The 18,719-nt window shown below is 39.8% G+C and overlaps 2 protein-coding genes across 4 annotated transcripts; both read right to left on the bottom strand.

The window, feature by feature from the left end:
* Positions 1 to 4: 4 nt before the first annotated feature.
* On the bottom strand, positions 5 to 6,847 carry sycp1 (synaptonemal complex protein 1). The gene is made up of 35 exons (XM_062406651.1): positions 6,709 to 6,847; positions 6,515 to 6,599; positions 6,384 to 6,427; positions 6,100 to 6,264; positions 5,927 to 5,994; positions 5,755 to 5,828; positions 5,605 to 5,663; positions 5,409 to 5,475; positions 5,214 to 5,287; positions 5,005 to 5,113; positions 4,710 to 4,804; positions 4,429 to 4,613; positions 4,270 to 4,337; positions 4,119 to 4,180; positions 3,911 to 4,027; positions 3,696 to 3,800; positions 3,500 to 3,594; positions 3,301 to 3,410; positions 3,237 to 3,244; positions 3,112 to 3,182; positions 2,948 to 3,029; positions 2,804 to 2,866; positions 2,656 to 2,718; positions 2,495 to 2,557; positions 2,280 to 2,396; positions 2,085 to 2,195; positions 1,912 to 2,004; positions 1,744 to 1,818; positions 1,575 to 1,661; positions 1,342 to 1,488; positions 1,068 to 1,121; positions 625 to 696; positions 428 to 535; positions 240 to 305; positions 5 to 139 (listed from the first exon to the last, which is right to left on the bottom strand). Exons 1-35 carry the CDS (start codon positions 6,835 to 6,837, stop codon positions 5 to 7), a joined length of 3,126 nt encoding a protein of 1,041 aa, XP_062262635.1. The 5' UTR covers positions 6,838 to 6,847.
* A 2,681-nt stretch (positions 6,848 to 9,528) lies between these two features.
* Positions 9,529 to 17,840, bottom strand: slc16a1a (solute carrier family 16 member 1a). Of its 3 annotated transcripts, none has more exons than XM_062406573.1 (6): positions 17,516 to 17,840; positions 14,666 to 14,836; positions 13,968 to 14,240; positions 11,162 to 11,305; positions 10,212 to 10,985; positions 9,529 to 10,107 (listed from the first exon to the last, which is right to left on the bottom strand). In XM_062406573.1, exons 3-6 carry the CDS (start codon positions 14,182 to 14,184, stop codon positions 9,872 to 9,874), a joined length of 1,371 nt encoding a protein of 456 aa, XP_062262557.1. In that variant the 5' UTR covers positions 14,185 to 14,240; positions 14,666 to 14,836; positions 17,516 to 17,840; the 3' UTR covers positions 9,529 to 9,871. The 3 variants fall into 3 exon arrangements, with proteins under 3 accessions (XP_062262557.1, XP_062262565.1, XP_062262571.1); XM_062406581.1 differs by having other exon boundaries at positions 14,682 to 14,836; XM_062406587.1 differs by lacking the exons at positions 14,666 to 14,836; positions 17,516 to 17,840 and having other exon boundaries at positions 9,532 to 10,107; positions 11,162 to 13,616; positions 13,968 to 14,108.
* Positions 17,841 to 18,719: the final 879 nt, after the last annotated feature.

Below are 18,719 nucleotides of genomic sequence, written 5' to 3'. Positions count from 1 at the left end.
GTACTTATGCAAAGATCTTCTCGCTGTTCTTCTTCTTCTTCTTGTCACAGCTGGTCACTGCGGTCCAACCAGCATCTCTCATTCTCTTCATTGCAGCCAATTTCAGGAAGTTCCCTGGTGACTTATGAGTGACGGGGCTCTGTATCAAGTGTTCAGATAAAAAAATAGAGTTCTTATTTATGTTTTTCATGCATAAATATAATTTTTAAGTAGCACTACACCAATAAGTAATGTGTTACCTTTTTGAAGGTTTCGAGTTTGCAGTGTGAAGCAGAAAAAACAGTTGCTGATTCGTTTGCAAACGTCTGTTAAAGAGAAAACAACAGAAACAGGGCAAAGAAGCTCTTATGGTGATCCTGCACAGATAATCCAATATTAATTCATACATTAATGGAAAGATTCTGTAAATGATAAAAAAAACACGCACCAGAAGATCATTATGATCAGAGCTGTCAGACTTAGGGTCGAGCTCGATGGTAGTCTTCTTCCAGCGTGCTGCTTTTTCATCAGAAGGTGGCGTTCTTATTCTGTAGGACTGTAAGGGAATTCACAGAGTAAATGTCAGCAAAGGTCACTGACATTTTTATTCATTTTGGAAAATGTCAGAATAATACAATATATTACTTTGATCTTTGATGCTCCGCCAACCTTGTAGGTCATAGTCTTAGAGGGTTTCGAGTCGTCCATGTGAAAGTCCTACGATGCAAAATCAGTATCAATTTGAAATATCATGTATAGTATTCTTAAATAGACAGATAAAGATTAAACTAAATCACTCTATTTACTTTATTAATCCATCGCTGCTGCACAAAGAGCTTGTTAATAAATCGTAATTGAAGTAAAAGTTTGAAATAATTGTGATATTGATTTGAAGTCAAATTGCCCAGCCCTAATTGGATGTATCATGAGTCCAAATAACTCCAAATTCAAGACTATACTTCTTTGGGCCCTAATAGTATGCATTCCAAGTTTGAAGCCGATACAATGAATAGTTTTCGAGCTACATCCACATATTGATTGACGAATATTTCTGGAAATTACTAGACAGATATTCAACTGGTGTCTACCTTTTTCTTTGGTGTGGTTCCGAATGAGGATCTGAGAGATTCAGTGTCAGGTTCCTTGAAAACAGAAAACATTGATTGTGATGATGGAATGATTATGACTAACAGGTGAGTCAAAAATACACAGTATTTAACTGAAATGTTTTCAGAGCCCGACCATGCCAGGTAAAATCTCAGTCACAGCTGCTTATGAATACAAATTACCTGAGTTGTTTTCCAAATCATGTCAACATTAAAGAATATACCTGAAAGGAGACAAGCGTTTCAGTAAGCTCACCACGCTCTTCAGGACGGCAGCACTTCTATGGTCTCTGCTGTATGAGGGAGTTCTCCTGGTACTGGAGAAGTCGAACACGTGTCTCTTTGAAGCACTTTCCTTTGGAGTCTCTGAACATCCATCTTGTTTACGGTTTGAAGCAGGTGGCTAGAATTTTTATCATAACTTGGTTGGTTAAGTGATGACAAACAAACATCCTCAGTAGCATATTTGCAGTTGGACAAAATCTCTACCTGCTTGGTCATTGCTTCTGACAGCGGAGTGAATTTCATTGATGACATTTCTGTCTTCAGATCAATGAGCTCCTTCTGTAGGTTTTCCTGATGGCAAGATAAAGTGCTTCTCAAAAACATTATCTTTTCACAAAAAAAAAAAATGAAATTGATTCAAACCAAGTCATACCCTCTTTGCTATTTCTGTCTTCAGCTCCTTCTTGAGTGCATCTTTTTCAGTCTGAAGCTTCAAGAGATCCAACTCCTTATTTAAGAAATTAATTTTGAAAAATATTAGGATACAACTGATAAATTATCAAATTGTGACATATATAAATGTGAGTGTTTTACTTGATACCAGGGATTTCGATTGGGCAACAGCCCCCGACTCCCTCTTCTTGTTGTCCTCGAGCTCTTCATCCTTTTCTTCAACCATGCGCTCGTACTGGCTCTAATGAAGACAAGTCGCTTGTTTGGAACTGACAGTCAGGAACCTTTTTTCAGACACAATACGTCACATGATAGCTTTACCTTATGTTTCTCCATTAGAACGACCATATCTGCTATCTTCTGTTGACACTTGAGTTCTGCTTCCTCTTTGTTCTTGGCAGCCTCTGCTGCTGTTACTTTGAGCTTCTGTACCTGTAAGACAAGATGCCCTTATTCTTCTTTGTTTATTCTAAGCAGCTACAAATGTGGCACATAACTTCACATTATTCAACTAACCTCATTCTCAAGCTCTGCCGTGAAGGTTGATTTATTCTCAAGATCCTTGAGCAACTCCTGTTGGTCAACTTCGTTCTGTTTTTTCAGGCTAAGGCACTCATCCTGAAGATCACTGATCTAAAGACAAAAGTATGCACGTAAATTTAACCAAGCAATGTTCATTAAAATCTTCGAAATGAATATTACAAACTGTAAAATTAAAAACATAACCATACCACATTTTCGAGCTGACTTGATTTTGTGATCTCCTTTGCAATTTGTTTCTTAAGCATTTTATTCTGAAAGATACAAGTGTACAGATACAAACTGTAAAGCTAAATAAACATGAAACTGTTATCAAGGGCTATATATCTACAGATTGACATTTATCACAAACCTCTTTCTGGTATTCCTCCTGGGCTTTTTGTTTAACTTCAATCTTTCTCTGGATATTGAACAACTGAAAAACAAAATATTTCTTGTTGGTTCCTGAAAAGTTCAAAAATAATAAAAACATTTAAACATTTTCAGTATTTTTAAATCACCTTTGCTTCCACAGTTTTGATCAGTTTTTCTTTTTCTCCAACTTCGTCCTGCAGAAGTTCACACTAAACACAAAAAGCAAAAATCATTGTTTAGTACTTTGTTTTAGTTTGTGTATTGATGCTTATTCTAGTTAACATTCTTACGTTTTCTTCAATTTTCTTCTGCAGTGTCTCAGTTTCTTGACATTTCCTTTGGAATCTGGTATTAACAGACTTTACCTCCTCGCTATTTAACAAAAGATGGAATTTGTTATCTTCAAAATTACACATGCTCAAAAAATACTTTTGTTTCTAACCTGTGAACTCACTGTAAAGATATGTTTTCTTCTTCGAGTCTTTGAATTTCCTTTGTGAGCTTTGCAGCCTTCTCCTCACTCTCCTGATCAATCAGAAGTTATAAGTAACAAATAAATAAAACAATCCAACAATAAACCCAAACATCTACACATAATAATGGACTCAAGAAAATCATATTTGAATGGATAATTAATGAAGACTTGCCTCAATAGCTTTCGCATTAGACGATCCACACTCAAACTGCTGCTGAATGAACATCTTCTCAGACTGAAGCTCATCAAAGTTAGATACCAGCTCTTCATACTTTGCTCTTTAAAATGACATAAGATAAACATTAGACAGTTTAATTTAATATTCTATGAGCTGACCTTATGGACTGGCTGGATGTTATGAACTCACTTGTGGTTTGTGGCTTCTTTCCTCAGTTGCTCGGTCTCGTCTTTATTTTTCTTCTTCTCAGTAAACAAATGCCCCTCAAGCTCCTGCACTTTGAGCTGAGGGTATTAGAAAAACACACTAAATATCACAGACACTTTTTTATGATAAAAACAAATTTCCCAAAAGCGGAGCAAGAAAATGAAAACTGAATAAAAACCTCAGTCACAGTGGATTTCCTTTTTAAATCTTCTTGTGCTTTTTCAGCAGCTTGACAAGCCTTCTTCAGTATATGGTTTTCAGCAGAGGCCATCTCCAATTCATTCTACAGCAATGAAGGTCATATATGTACATTAAATTAAGGTATCTGTAAGGAATCTACATCAGGCAGTTGAATAAACTTTTTTTTTTCTGTGATAAAGTTTTTTATTTCACCTTAAATAGCTGGACTTCTTCAGTTTTCTTTGAAAGCTCAGCAGACAGTTCCACCACTCTGACTTCAGTTACGTTTACCTTATTCTTCATGGACTCAATGGACTTTAATTTTATGTCCTAGGAACAACAATATACATTTTGTCTTTTCAGCAATGTTTAGATTGCAAATGAATAAAGGGTAGAGACACTTCCTCAATAGACTCTTTACCAGTTCATTTTCGAGGATTTGGATCTGCCCGTCTTTCTCAGCATTCTGCTCTTTGCACTCTCCTGTTGAGTAAGAAAAGGGTTAGGGTTAGTGTTTTGTTCAGCTGGACAGAGCATCACATAAAACACCTATTTCACACAGTGGGACATACGTGAAACCACACTCCTTTTCTCTAGTTCCTCGTTGTTTGCCGTGAGTTTCTCCTCCAGCTCTTGAGCCCTTGAAAATGAGTCAAAAACAAAGAATTTAATGATACAAGTAAAAACTGTATTTTGTCCAAAAAATATGAAGTTTTCAGAAGTTAACATACCTCCACATCTCTAAGGCCAATGAACTCTGTAGCTCTTCAACTGTTGTCTGAATCTGCTCCAGCTTCTCAGCTTGTTGCATTTTAACAGTCTCCAGCTCCTGCAAGCTTAAGTCTTTGCTTTGGATGATCTGAGCACATTCGTCTTTACTCTGTTTCAGCGCTGCAGCAGTGGCTTCGTGATTTTTCTTTTAGAGAGTAATAATGTGTCAATAAACGCAGACAGAACACAGCAGAACAGAGCTAAGTTCCTCTGAGAATCACAACAATCTCAACCTACTCACCTGAGTTTCTTCACGCTGATGCTCGGCTGTTTGCAGCTTTTGAAGAAGAGATTTCAGTTCGGCTGCTGAGCTTTGCAGAAGTTCATTTTGTTGATCTGTAAGAGCATTAATTACTGGATATGACATAATTACTAATAATCCTCTAAACTGAACTTGACTTAAAAGAGCAGTGGAATTCAGGTGTTGTTCAGTGGATTTTGTCATTTTAATAAGCAGTTAAACAATGGTTCTGAGACACTGCACACAAAATTGTCACCAGCTACAAAAACCTTATCTTATCTAATCATGATCTTACTTGTGGCCTCCTGAAGTTGTTTGCCCTGCTGCTGGGCTTCCTTCAGGTCAAGCAGGATTTTTTGTAGTCCATTTTCCTTATTCTTAAGTTGTGTTTGAAGCTCTGCAACCTGTCAATGCAACATCATCATTCAAGTCTTGTTTCAAAGTTTGTTGTCCAGTTCCAAAATATAATATATATAAAAATATTAATCTCTTTTTTTCACAAACCTCTTCCTCCTTCATGTTGTATTCTTGACAATATTTCTCTTTGAGTTCTTTAAACTGCAGCAAGCCTTCTTTCACTGGGAGAAGATACAATTATTATAAAGATTTAGTCTTCGATGTTATTTTAGGATTAAATTATAATAAATTTTAAGAACTCAAATGTTTTAGGATTGTGGTTTACTGCGATGAAAATCATACCTTTGTGCAATTCTTGTTGATCAGCTTCTACTCGGATGCAGAGGTTTTCGAATACTCCGATCAGTTTCTACAGAAAAAGAAAACATTACTTGCAAACTGGCCGGCAAACCTCTTAACCAACCGCTTTACTAGCTCATTTCCAACAAATAATCCTTTATATAAATACTTTATCATGACAAATATAGATGCGTTTTACCTGAACACTTTCGCTGTTTTCCAGAAAGAGCTGATGAGTTTCTTCTCTTTCAGATTCAACTACAAAATATAAATGTTGGTATAAAATGTCAGTATTTTCTGCACCTTAGCAATATGTCAGACATGTATATAGGCGGCTCTTTTTACTTACAGAGATGCATTTTCTCAGTTGACCGCTGAAAAGTGTCCTTCAGTATGTTACACAGGTTCCTGGTTGCGTTGTTTCTGCATTTAACATGAATTTGTTATGAATAAAACACTAAATTAATTATATTTTCATACATATTTAAAAATCTGGCTGTCACATATATCAAAACCCATACTTGTTCCTCAAATCCTCATTTTCACCGATCTGCTCCTCCAGCTTTAAACTGAGACTTTCATTTCCAAACTGTAAAAAAACAGGACACACACAACAGATAACACCATACATATTTCAAAAGGGGTTTTAATATGCTGTTAAAAAGATCTGCACGTATGAGAGAAAGACACACACCTGTAAGTCCTGAATGGCCTTGCGCTGAGTTTCTATTGTTCTTTTGTTTTCTTGGAGTCTTCTTTCCTTCTGCACTGTGTCAGAATCCACTTTGACCTTCCAGTCCTTGATTTTATCAACTTCATCAAGCAGCTTGGTATAGAGCTGTCCAGGTTTACTCTTATCCTGGGTTACAATCACAATGATGGGAGGTAAAATGAGGTACTGTAGAATTAAACTGTTGTAGTAGCCAAGTACATATTTCTCCTCATATTTATCTTTCCCACATACAATGGAAATATTACCTCATCTTTTTCCATCGGTGGCACAACTTTCATCTTGTAAAAGTCTTTTGAGGAGAGAAATTAACGAATTTACAACATGAACAATAACCAGTTAATTGCGTTGAAATTATATTTACAGTGTTGTGTAACACCTTGTCTGGTGGGTTTAGTTGGTGTAACCATACTAGTATCAGGAAAAGCCATCTTTTGCCCTTTGTCAAAGTAGGTACTGTAATCCTAGAGGAAAAAACAAAAATTATAGATATATTAGTCCCCTCTTTTACGTTAAGCTGACTCCATACATGAAAGCCTTCCACTCACAAGTGTAAAGAATCTTTCAGCTCACCTGCTGTAATGTATTCATGAAATCCCCGCACTTGTCCACAGCCTCCTGAGGTCTCACAGCGGACACCTGTCCGGCGCTCACCCGGGGCGGCACCAGCAGTTTGAAGTTAAAAGCTCGGTCTCGCTCCATCCTGAAAGCACCACACAGTAACACATAGTAGTTAGCAGAGCTGGAGGGAGTGTGCAAATCCATAACACACAATGTAAATATGAATACAACCTAATAAACATATTCTATTAGAAGTTTGTGTGTGATTCAAACTCCAAACTAATCTCCATTTTTCTTTGTATTGAAGGTTAAAAAGTCATTAGTTAATTGATGAGAGGAAGTTTATGTTTTTTATAAGCTTCAAATACGTTGTAATGTCAAATCTTCACAAGGTAGCAACATCTGTTTAATAAATGTTGTGCAGCAAGATTGACAACAAGTTTAAAATCAAAATCAAATAGTGAAGACACGTATCTTAACTGTAGAGAAGCTAATTTGTAGCACTTCAGTAGTTGAATTAGCTTTAAAGCTAGCATGGCTAACTCTCTATCCAAAGAAAAACATAGTGGATATAATAAATGTAACGATAATGTCAGAAAGCACGGACAGGATTTGATTTCACCCACTCACCTGACTGGTGTTCAACTTGCTAATGCTAATTCGGTTTAGCAGGCTAATGTACCGGGATGTAGCATGCGGAGCTAGCACGTTAGCTAACTTCACAAACTCCCAATAAAACAAAGATAAAACCACAGACGGATGAATTTAAACACCGGGCTTCGGCTGAGGCGACGTTATTCTCCCGGTAAACAACAGCGGGACCAGCCGTGGACGTGAACCGGGAGGTTTTACCGGTAGAGAAACGGGAGGATGGGACAGACGTTAACCGTTAAACAGCAGTTACCCGTTAGACTGCGGTTAACCGTTACAATGGTGACGGTGACGTAGTCCAGGTGAGCGACGCGAGCTCGTGCGTTAATGAGAGCTCGGCTCGTTCTGTTGTAACGGTCGACACGGTTCATGCGTCCGTTATCGGACAGGGTATATAGCCCGCATTATAAAGTTACACTCACACTCACATGGGAGGGATTAGGGATAAAATTATTTTCATAATAATGATTTGTATTAGTTACAAAACACAGAAGATGCCATTCAAATACTCATACAGAGGTGGAAAGTAGCGTATGTCATTTGTTCAAGCACATTAGTAAACATTAGGCGTTATGTACTGTTTGCCTTATGTGTATTGTTATTGTGGGAGATAATTAATTTGTATCTACTTTAATTTATATATTTGATTGTGTTGCACTTAGACTTTTTTGTATTATGCTCTTTCTTCTTTGCTTTTAATTTAATTACTGCACTGCTGAGTTGAGCTGTTTCTTCTTGTCCAACACCTTCATTGTAGTGTTGACCCTGTGTCGGTGTACACGTGACAAATACAACATGAAACTAATGTTAATAAACAACTTGTTACTGTTGAAACTGTGTTGCTGCAATTCTTCCTTTGTAAAAAGAGATTTATTAATCTCAATGGCACTAACCTGGTTAATAAATGATCCATAATAAAATATATAATAGGCCGTTCTGCAACATGAAGTTACTTTTATTTTAATTGAACTTTCATACTATTATTTTGTTCTTTTACTTCAGTTAAACTTTAAAAGCACGACCATTATTTGTGTTATGGTTATTTTTGCTATTTTACCAAAGCAAAATATGGTAGTTCTTCCACCCCTGCTTGAAATAATAATAATATATATATATATATATATATATATATAATAACGTTTTTAAGTGGGATGGCATATACAGTACATTTCAACCCAGATACACATTGACCAAGAAATTGTCTGTTTGTCCAATAGCAGACCAGTGGGCCACATAATAAGCAGCTGTCCATCAAAAAGCCTCATGCCCAGATTTTAAGAGCTGAGACTCTGGTCACTGTGATGAAATATGTGGGCTATGCTACCCTAAACACATCATTTAATAAGACCTATGGGACAAATAGAAGTACAAAATATTGCATTTGCCTCAGCCAGGCCAGGCCAAGACTTTTAGACCATCAGCAGAGGATTCAGTGAGGTTCTCAGGTTCATTGAGGGAATCGTACGTTCAGAAGAGAAGTGGGAGACAGGTCATTCAGGTAGAAACTGATCAATCAAGCCTTGAATAAATTAGAACATGAGTTATGCAGAATGAATTAAATGAAAACTTGTGAAACTCTCTATGTCCTGAAATTCACTATAATTTTTGGAACATTTCTCTGCAGGTGAAAGCACAAATGAAAAAGCAGTTTTGTACAGAATAGTCAAGCATGAATAACAGGTCTAGTTTACTTCAGATTACAGCTACTGCTACTTGTCTAAAAGTATCCTTATAATATAATAAGAACATAAACTGAGAGTACAGTGGACATGTTTTTATTCTTGTCAATTGACAGTTTATTGAATTTTCAGAAACGTGTTAAATTGACATGAACCAAGTTTATAGGAGGAACTGAGATTACATGAATACATTTGTGGAATATAGAATATTGTGGAACCGATGGTATTTAAAACCTTCAAAAAATGGTTTGCGACCAGGGCTTTGTAAACACAAAAATGTCTTTAAATGAGTTTGAAAGCAAAGAGGGAGGTGAATACTTTAATAATACTCTTTTATATATGTTTAAAGTCTCTTTTACAAAATAAACCCTGCTCTGTAAATGTTCCTTAATGGTACAAAAAACGTTGATTATCAGACGGTAATTTTTTCAATTATTAATATACTAAACTAACTACTATAATATGTTGCAGTAAATTTAGAGTGATACAATCTGAGATACAAAAAAAATCACTATTAATATATTATAGTGACATTAAAGGCAAAGTAAAATGTAATAGTCTACCAAACCCATTATACCAGTCCATAGAAGAATATCAGAGGTATTATATGTGAATTGTTTTATAAAAGTTTAAAGGGCTTTAATAGGTGTGTAAATATTTTACATGGTTTTGCAAATGAAGCAATGATTTCTTTGGTGGTCCTCAAATACAATGCATTATGAAACAGAACATTGTTTCTCTGTGCTGCTTCACATAAGCATCTGTTTTAATGAATATGATATATGATATACATCTCACAGACAAAATTAATTTGGTGACACTGTAACCTAACGTGGTGCAGAAGATTAGACGGTGTCGTCTGTCTTCCTGGCGTCCGCCACTTCCTTGGCGGCATTGTCCCTGTTGGACTCCTGCTCTCCACCTCCCCCCCGGGCCCTCTTCTCCTCCTCTCTTTTCTCTTTGTCCAGCAGCCGGTAGTTGAGTCCCATCCCCGCAAACAGGAAGGCGCTGGAGACGATGAGGATGATCCCGCAGCCCTGGTACGTGTACTTGTAATCATGATAGATGTCTTTGAACCTTCCTGTGAGGACAAGAAGAGTCAGGTTTCATTCCACGGTGCCGAACATCACACACGTGATTTCATTACAATGTGTCTCATCTTCATAAATTGGTTGATGTACATACCAAGCAAAGGGGGGCCCAGCAACACTGGTCCACACTCCACAATAGTGACCAGGCCGACAGCGCTGGAGAAACGCTGAGCTCCCACCAGGTCCATCAAGGTCTCAAAAAGCACTGAGCTCAGCCAGCCAAACGCAAACCCAAAGAAGATGGCGTAAATGACAAAGCCTGTGTAGTCCACTGACATGGGAGCTAGGACGTGGCACACACCGTTGTACAGCACAGAGGCAGCAAAGAAGTACTGTATCCTGGGCCGCACCCATTTGGTGTTTGCTACCATGCCCATTGAGGGCCGGGCGACCATGTCGACAAAGGCCAGCACAGACAATAAGAAGGCTGCTTTTTCTTTTGGGATCTCTTTACTCTTGGCAAAGTTGCTGAGGAACACCAGAGGAGTAAAGAGGCCGAAGAACATGATGATGTTGCCCAGGATATAGAGCAAAAACCCACGGTGCTTGAACAGAGAGAGGTCAATGAAGCTGTTGATGGTCTGGATCACCGTCTTACTCTCTGTGGACTCCTCCACTGATTTGGGTTTGGGTCCGATTGGCCGCATGAGGGACCCGGCCACGCAGCAGTTGAAGAGCAGGCCGCCGAGGATCAGGAAACTTCCTCTCCAGCCGAACCGGTCGAAGAACCACGTGTTCAGAGGAGCCAGGGTGGAGAGGAACACAGGACTGCCAGCCATCGCAATGCCATTAGCAATAGGACGCTTCTTGTAGAAGTATTTTCCAATCATGGTGAGGGCTGGGTTTAGGTTGAAGGCCAAACCCAAACCTAAAGATTTAAAATGATTAATGTTAAATATATGAGCTTAAATTAAACATTTTTTTTGTGTGTGTGTGTGTGTGTGCTGTTATTTTTCAAGAGCACAAGAGGGCAACGGTGCGCAGGCAAGAAAATGGGTGAGTCATGACTAAATATAAAAAAATAGAATAACTGAAAATAGGTACCTCCCACTACTCCAATACAAAAGTACAGTTCTTCAACGGAATTGCAGAACGAGGCAGCAACGAGGCCCAAACCAGACAGACATCCTCCGGCCATCATAACAGGACGACTCCCATATTTATTCACCAGGATGCTGCTGATGGGACCTTAACAGAAAAAAAACAAAAAAACATGTATATTAAAACTGAGAGATGCTGACATCTATTCCATTATCAATGCACAGTTCAATATTTAACCACCAGAGGGCTCTAGTGTCACATCTGTGGCTCAACGCATTCAAACAACTCCTGCAATCGCTTTTTTGTGAGTGCTGCACTGCAGTAGATGTGTTCTCCTGTCATTAATAATGCAATCTGTCAGAAAAACCATGAAAGCTGTAATGAAATAATCACTTAGTTGGTTCAGAGATTCATATAAATTGACAGAGGAATGATTTGTTTGTGAATTCTTTCTAAATGGACTTTAAACACATTTGAAATTATTATTGGAAGCAACTCAGTGGGTGTGAGTATGCAAGTGTATGTGTGTGTGTGTGTGTGTGTGTGTGTGTCAGCCAAGAGTAGACTAACTCATTAATATGCATGCACCTTGGATTCAACATCAATTCAACAAAATCCCAATAACTTGTAAACAAATGGCTGAAAATCCAAAGCAGGGTTCAGGTCACCGAACACCACCTCCATCTACTGCTTATAACAACTGGCCTAAATGAGTGTGAGGATCCATGCAGGAGACACTTCTGCCTCTCTGCCAAATCCCTGCACTACCCAATGAACCCAAATGGAAACTGACAGATTTTGTTTAGTGGTTGTCCAGTCTCATTTGCCAGCACGCTGCAAGACAAAGGGTTTTTAAATTCGAATACAGAGAGACCGCACTCCCAACAATGAATTTTTTCCTTCCGCCTTGCAGAGAGAAGATTCGAAAAAAAAAAAAGGAAGAGACAAACCAATGTAGAATATTATTGTAATGAATCCCAAAGTGAAGGAGTGTGGAGGTATGCAACAGTGACTTGTTAATGAACTTCCGCTGGTGTGCTCGGAATGTTGAACAAACAGCAACAACGTCAGCTGTCATCCACTCACAGCTCCGAGAAACAACTTGTCACTTACTTTCAACAATCATGCATAGCTTCCTTTTCATCAGTGTGTATTTATGTACAAAGACAACATTTGCATTAACTGGCAAAGTTACGTGGGGACATTGAGAGACACCGGGTCGACTGAGGCTCCGAACTTGTGAGGAGAGGTGCAAATATCACTTATACAGCGGATAAGTTAAACCCACAAGAGCTTAAATTCATTATGTGTTGCTTCTGATAACAGATATTACACAATATCTGCATGGTGTTGCAGGGGTTGGCAAAGTAGGAAGTTTCCTGGTTCAAACCCCAACTCGGATGGGGTCTTGCTGCGTCGTGTTTTTGTGGGCTTCCTCCCAAAGTCCAAAAACATGCAGAGTCGGGTCAGGTTGATTGGAGATGCTAAATTGATTGTAGGTGTGAGTTTGATGTCTTATTTTGTCTCTGTGTATTGGCCCTGTGATACACTGGAGACTTTCCAAGAAACGCGAAAAAGATAATGGATAAGTGGACAATAAAAAAAAGAAAGACAAATCAACAGTGTCAATCAGAAAGCAGCCTTCAGTCATTATCCAGCACAGGCCGCCCCCCCCTCTGTCCATTGCAGCGTTTATATTCAGACTAAAAAAACTAAGGATTTTAATCCTTTAACATATTTTTACATTTCTATACATGTGTTTATCCATTTCATGTCTTTTACATCTTTTAATCTCTTCACCTACCTCTTTCTCTTATATTGCTTGAAATGGGCCTTTTGATTTCATGTTATTGTGTGTCTGTGTTGTTTTTACCCATACAGCACCTTGACTCTACCTCTGTGTATGAAATGTGCTTCACAGATAAAGCGGCCCCTGCCTCTTCTATTGCTTGCATGTCGCCCTGCAGCTACGTGCATAAGCAGCACCGACTCCTTTAACGGCAGATATGTGGAAACTTGCCTTAATAGAAAATATGTAGTAAAAAATACAATATAAATCTTTATCTTAAACATTCAATATGCAATGTTAGCTATTCCGGCTTAGCAAGAAAATACTGTCTCCTTTTATTTGATTGCTTGCAGATCTTGCAAATACATTTTAGCCTCATGCCAGAAAAAGAAGATTGGATATAAAGTGTTTTATATGCTGGTATATTATAGAGTTTCCACTTGAAATCAGTTTGGTACGCTGAGGCAACTTTCCAGCAACTTTCCTGAGATTAGAGAAAGTTGCCTGTGTCATCATCTTTCCCAGTTGATCACACATTAGGGTAAAGAGAGCCGCAGTGTTTTGACTTCAGAGCCGGACCGTCTGCAGGGACGAGGGGAGCTGCTTTGAACTTTGATCTCTCCATGTTCCCTCAAGAACGAGGCCTGCTCATCACGGGACCGGCCGGACCTGTGTGACATCACCCAGAGAACCGCTCATCTTATTAGTGAAGGAATATGACCAAACTGTAAAAGCACAGGGGGAAACAACATGGCTACAAACCCATCCCCATGCCCCAGAGACAGCTACGGCTTCAAACAGCAGAAACAGTGTTGTTTAATCTCAGTGTGAGATGTTTGATTTAAGCTGCATCATAATTCTGAGCGACTTTGGTCTCTTTGTGGACAAACCAAGGCTGAGAGGTGACAGTGCTCACAGTAATGGGTCGGCTCTTCACCGGACACAGCCTGAATAAATCTCCCGCGTGTCAAACGTTAACAGGGCCACGTTCGGCAAGTTGTGTTTTCGGTCATCGCTCACCTCCGCCGTACATCACGGCCAACATGATGGAGGAGATCCAGGACACCTGGCTGCTGGTCACGTCGAAGATCACCTCGATCTCTTTGAAGAAGACCGTGATGGACTTGGGGAATGCATAAGAGAAGCCGATTGATATGAAAGCCCCGAGCACCACCATCCAGCCCCAGCCGCCTTCGGGTGGCGTGTAGCCTCGAGGGCCACCGACGGCGGGCGCCATTTTTGCGCGAATATAACGGCCTCTTCAAACTGAACACGGTTTTCAAATATGAGGACCTGTTCAGGAGAGAGCAAAGAGATTAGTTTTTATTTGAGATTAATTCAAGTTTTTCTTAATCATATATTAATTTATGTTACTGTTTCAGATAATTTACAGACTGAAAGATAAAATAGTTTAGTTCAGTAAATTCAACAAACTTCAGATAAAATCGTAAAACAAATCATGAATGAATGAATGAGCGGTTTTCAATACCTAAATATAACTAACTAAATTACTGACTGAGCCATAAAAGTGTTTTTAACATTAAATAAATAATAAAAGTAAATTGGTGATATGACAATTTTAACAAAAAAAGGAACTAAACTATGATTTTAGTTTGTATGTTTCCTCGGGTCATCAGTGTTCACCTTTACACTTTCAAGTATCTTTCCAATAGGAGTGACCTAGATGTGGTGCTGTGCGGTTAATGGATGTGACTCACGTCTGCCACAGTTCACCTGTTGAGTTTGTCCTTTCAGATCTGTTTGTCGCTCTGACTTTCTAATTCCGCTTTCTAGGCAGGTTTCACTTCATTTCAATGGAACCATTAATGATGGCGGGGGTGTGGGGAGGAGACGTGGGTGCAGTGCAACTCTCGCCGAAGGTTTCAAAGCTGAATAAAAAAATGAAAAAATGTATTCATATTAAGCACACAATGGTAAAACATAACATTGCTTCCAGAGTTATGAAACCCTTTTACCCTTTAATTACACAGTTGTGTTTCTTTTCTTACCGACCACCAGTAAGTGCTTGCCACATCTACACTGTAAAAGATATTTTACCCTCATTATGTAGAAGATATTCACGTTGACAGCTCTGTGACAGTTTTGATCCTTCTGCCCCCTGACGCTGGTTTTGTCTCATCCACAATACTGACCGGACGTTTGATTCCAGTCATTGTGCACATTTAGCATCAAGGTGTGGCGCGCACGTAGCGGTTCAGTGCACCCTGGGCCCACTGACCTTTAAGCACCACTCAGCACCGCTGCTCTGCCGGAACCTCACACGTACTCCCAAAGATCAGATTTGTCAAAAAACATTTCCCTAACTCGACAACACAGTTTAAGATTCCGGACGCCATTCTTTGGCCTGGCGTTGCTTTGAATTGCTCTCTGCGTGATATTGACTGCGCTCCCACCCACTGATCCTCCACAGTCTCACTCTAGAGGTGATGAATAAGAGTCCATCTGCAGAGTCAAGCGGTTTTTACTGTATTGTTTACACAGAGGAGACTATTCGAGGAGAACATCGATCAGGCCGTGAATACAGGTTGAATTTACACTGCTCAGTAGCCCGCTGCGATCCTCGGGAGTGGGGGATGATATAGTGTTTTTCAGCCAAGGAGGGCTTGATTCTGTTGATGAATTAGTTTAGCGCTCTGGAAACTTATTGGGTAGGCCGGCTGTGTGCAGCGAGTGGTGAATATTTAATGTGTTAAAGAACTTTTGTTATTGAGCTGGGATTTTAGCTGCTGCTATGCAGTTGTAAAAGCGCCTGCTGCATTATTCTGCAGATAAATTAGGTAAAGGAGGAGACACAGGAATTTGTGTCACTTGGGGGTAACAAATTAAAGTTGCATACAGGCAACACATAAAGTTAAAATAGTGTAATGAAAAAGTGTTTGGTATATTTTGGACGATCAGGGACTTTTCGGCATCCTGTAAGTTGAACAGTGACAGAGGGATGTCTGCAGGGGGCGGTACACGTATCAGGAATAACACACGTCACTACACGTTGGTGTAACAGGTGATTTTTGAAAAAGCTCACCTATCATCGGTTAGCTAATAAAAATGTACCAATGAGCCTTCACAGATTTATTGGAATCGGATGTTATACTCCCCAATGCCAGTATCCAGATTTGCCATAAATCCACATGGGTCCGGTTCTGGTCACCATCACAAATCAACACTTGACAATTGAGTGTTCTACTGTGGAACAAGGCCTCGAACACCTGAGTTCTTAAGAGGCTCTAAGGGAACAATTTAGACCTTCTAATAATAAACTAAATAATTCTTCATTTCAGGAAATAACTACTTTTTGGGGTTTCTTGAGAAGCTCAGTATTTATCTGTGGAGGGCTGGTGTGGCTGATCTTAGCAGAACGACTGGAGAATGGTGGAACAGCTAACCTACCTACATTTCTGTGTTTCTTTTATTAAACCAGAAGAAACAAAGACAGTTTGATGAACAGAGATGGATGTTTTGGATCCACAGCCGACAGCTTTTCCTCTTTCACAACAGAAGTTCTGCACAATCACGAAAGAAAGTCAGCTGAAAAGATTTTCTTAAAATAGATGCACCGCACATCGACGAGGCCTCTCAAATAGGACAGGCTGCTGGGGAAAAGCTCCGCGCTGGCAGCACCGAGACGAAACTGACGGTGTTTTAAAAAAGAAAAAGTTAAAAAAGACTTATATCGTGAACATTAGATTATGAATAGAGGAACGAGATGAGACGGACGGGACAATGGAATGGCAGGAAGTGCAGGAATAATGAATAAAACTGATCTCATACAAAGGACGGATTGTCTTGGCTCTAAAACGCAGGGGAAGATGTGGGCTAGCAAACATTTCTCTGAGTTGACTCATTTAAGGCCGGCAGGAGAGTGATGTTAGCAGCCACCACCAGCACCACCACCACCTCCTCCTCCTGCTGCTGCTGCTCAGGTCTAAATAAAGCAGTTAAAGTAGGCAGCCTCAAAGTGCCACTTGACAACACACAGATATCAGCACAAAGCAGGGTCAGCTCTGCAGAGGACACTCACACAGCCGGATTGAAAGTCAATGCATAAAGAGATTTTAACAGAAATATCATCCATCGCTGCATCGAACTCCACAGACCCTGAGTGGATTCTCTAAATTCCCCCTCTTGAGTTATTCAATCAGCTACATTTAGGTTTAATACATTTCGTGTGATTCACAGTAATTGCACATTGAGTTGTGTTAAATGAACATTAAATTCTATTTATTTTGCTGGATTTTCTTTTTCCCATTGAGGTTCTGGCAAAAAATCTTCTGCATTCACCCCGCGGGCCTCCCGTGACCTGCAGGTTTCTAATACCACTCATTAGATCTAGTGAAGTTGTATGATTAATGATTGATGAAGAACAGTGTGTTGATTATTTGTTCAGGGGAAATCTGGCCCACTCACATATATTTGAAACACTGACAAATAAATACATCTTCTGTGGATATCCAGGCTGAAAATAGAATACTCAAATGCGGGTAATTACAAAATGCAACATCTGGCAAATGTTGGATGGTGCACGTGGTCTTTGTCAGGCGTCTTCTTACCTTGGCAGGAGCTCTCCAACTAGGCCAGATGAGCTCTGCAGATAAACAGCCGTCTCTGAGGCACGTTAACACGCCGCAGACGTCATTGAAAGGGACTCGGTGTCTCTGAATATGTATGAAAGGAAAAAATAAATATCTCTGCATACGTTTCACAAACACTCCAGACGTGAACTGTGGCTCCGTATCCACTGTGACAGGCCTGACGTCGCCCGTGGCACCTCAGGCCTCAGACCTCATCTGCCTCCTCCAGTGACTCAAGTGGAAAAGTTGAGTTCGTTCAGCGTCCGGATCAAACGGCTGGACAATCTGGACCCGACGGTGCTAAACGCTGGGGTCGGTCCACCTCTTATAGGCAGCGGGAGGCTTAGTGCCGTGCCCCTGCCACACTTCCTCCACCCCTCTGTCATGTGCCGGGCTCGCACACACAAGGTAAGAGGAGTTCACGCCGTGGCCGTCCAGCATGTGTGACCTAAGAGGAAATCAGAGAATGTCTGCACTCTGAGAGATAAGATGCTTTCTGTGACACTGTTTTCCTGCAACTACTGATTTAACAGCGTCATGTCAATTTGGACATTGTTTTGGTCAGCCACCTGAAAGAAAGATTTCTGAAACCTTCAGGGGTCAGTGCTGGTCCAGCCTTTATGCTGAACTCCCAGAGGATCCATTAATGACTCTGTGAAAGGAAAGGGCCAGCAAAGTGCCCTCTCATTTTTTGACATCCTTGATACATGATTTCTCTTTGTTGCACTGTTTTATGTTGTTCCTCTCGATTTTCACTGCAATAAGAACTTTCCTTTTTTATTGCTTTTCAACCTGCGGATTCAATAGAGCACAGCCAATTCTTAGTTTTCTCCCGTGGCCGGTTATTCACAAGTTGGTAGAACGGAAAATAATTCGGGACATAAACTTTCATATCTGGACAAAAAGTCTCTCAAATGCATGCATGCACGCACACATGCCCAGGACATTTGTTCTTCTATGTTAGTGAGGACACTAATACACACACATATATATTCCCTATTCCTTTACCCTAACCAAAACCATCTAAACTAAATGCCTAACCCTAAAACAAAGTCTTTACCCAAAAAACAGCCTATCGAAAAAGTGAGGGCCGGTGAAAATGTCCTCACTTTTCAAAAATGTCCTCACTCTGTCATGCCTATGTAATCTGTTCTAATTTGTATATAGTTCAATGTCAGTTATT

This window comes from Platichthys flesus, chromosome 2 (assembly GCF_949316205.1).
Source record: "Platichthys flesus chromosome 2, fPlaFle2.1, whole genome shotgun sequence".
NCBI lineage: Eukaryota > Metazoa > Chordata > Actinopteri > Pleuronectiformes > Pleuronectidae > Platichthys > Platichthys flesus.
Note: the sequence above shows the minus strand (reverse complement) of the source record. Positions and strands in the feature narration are given on the sequence as shown.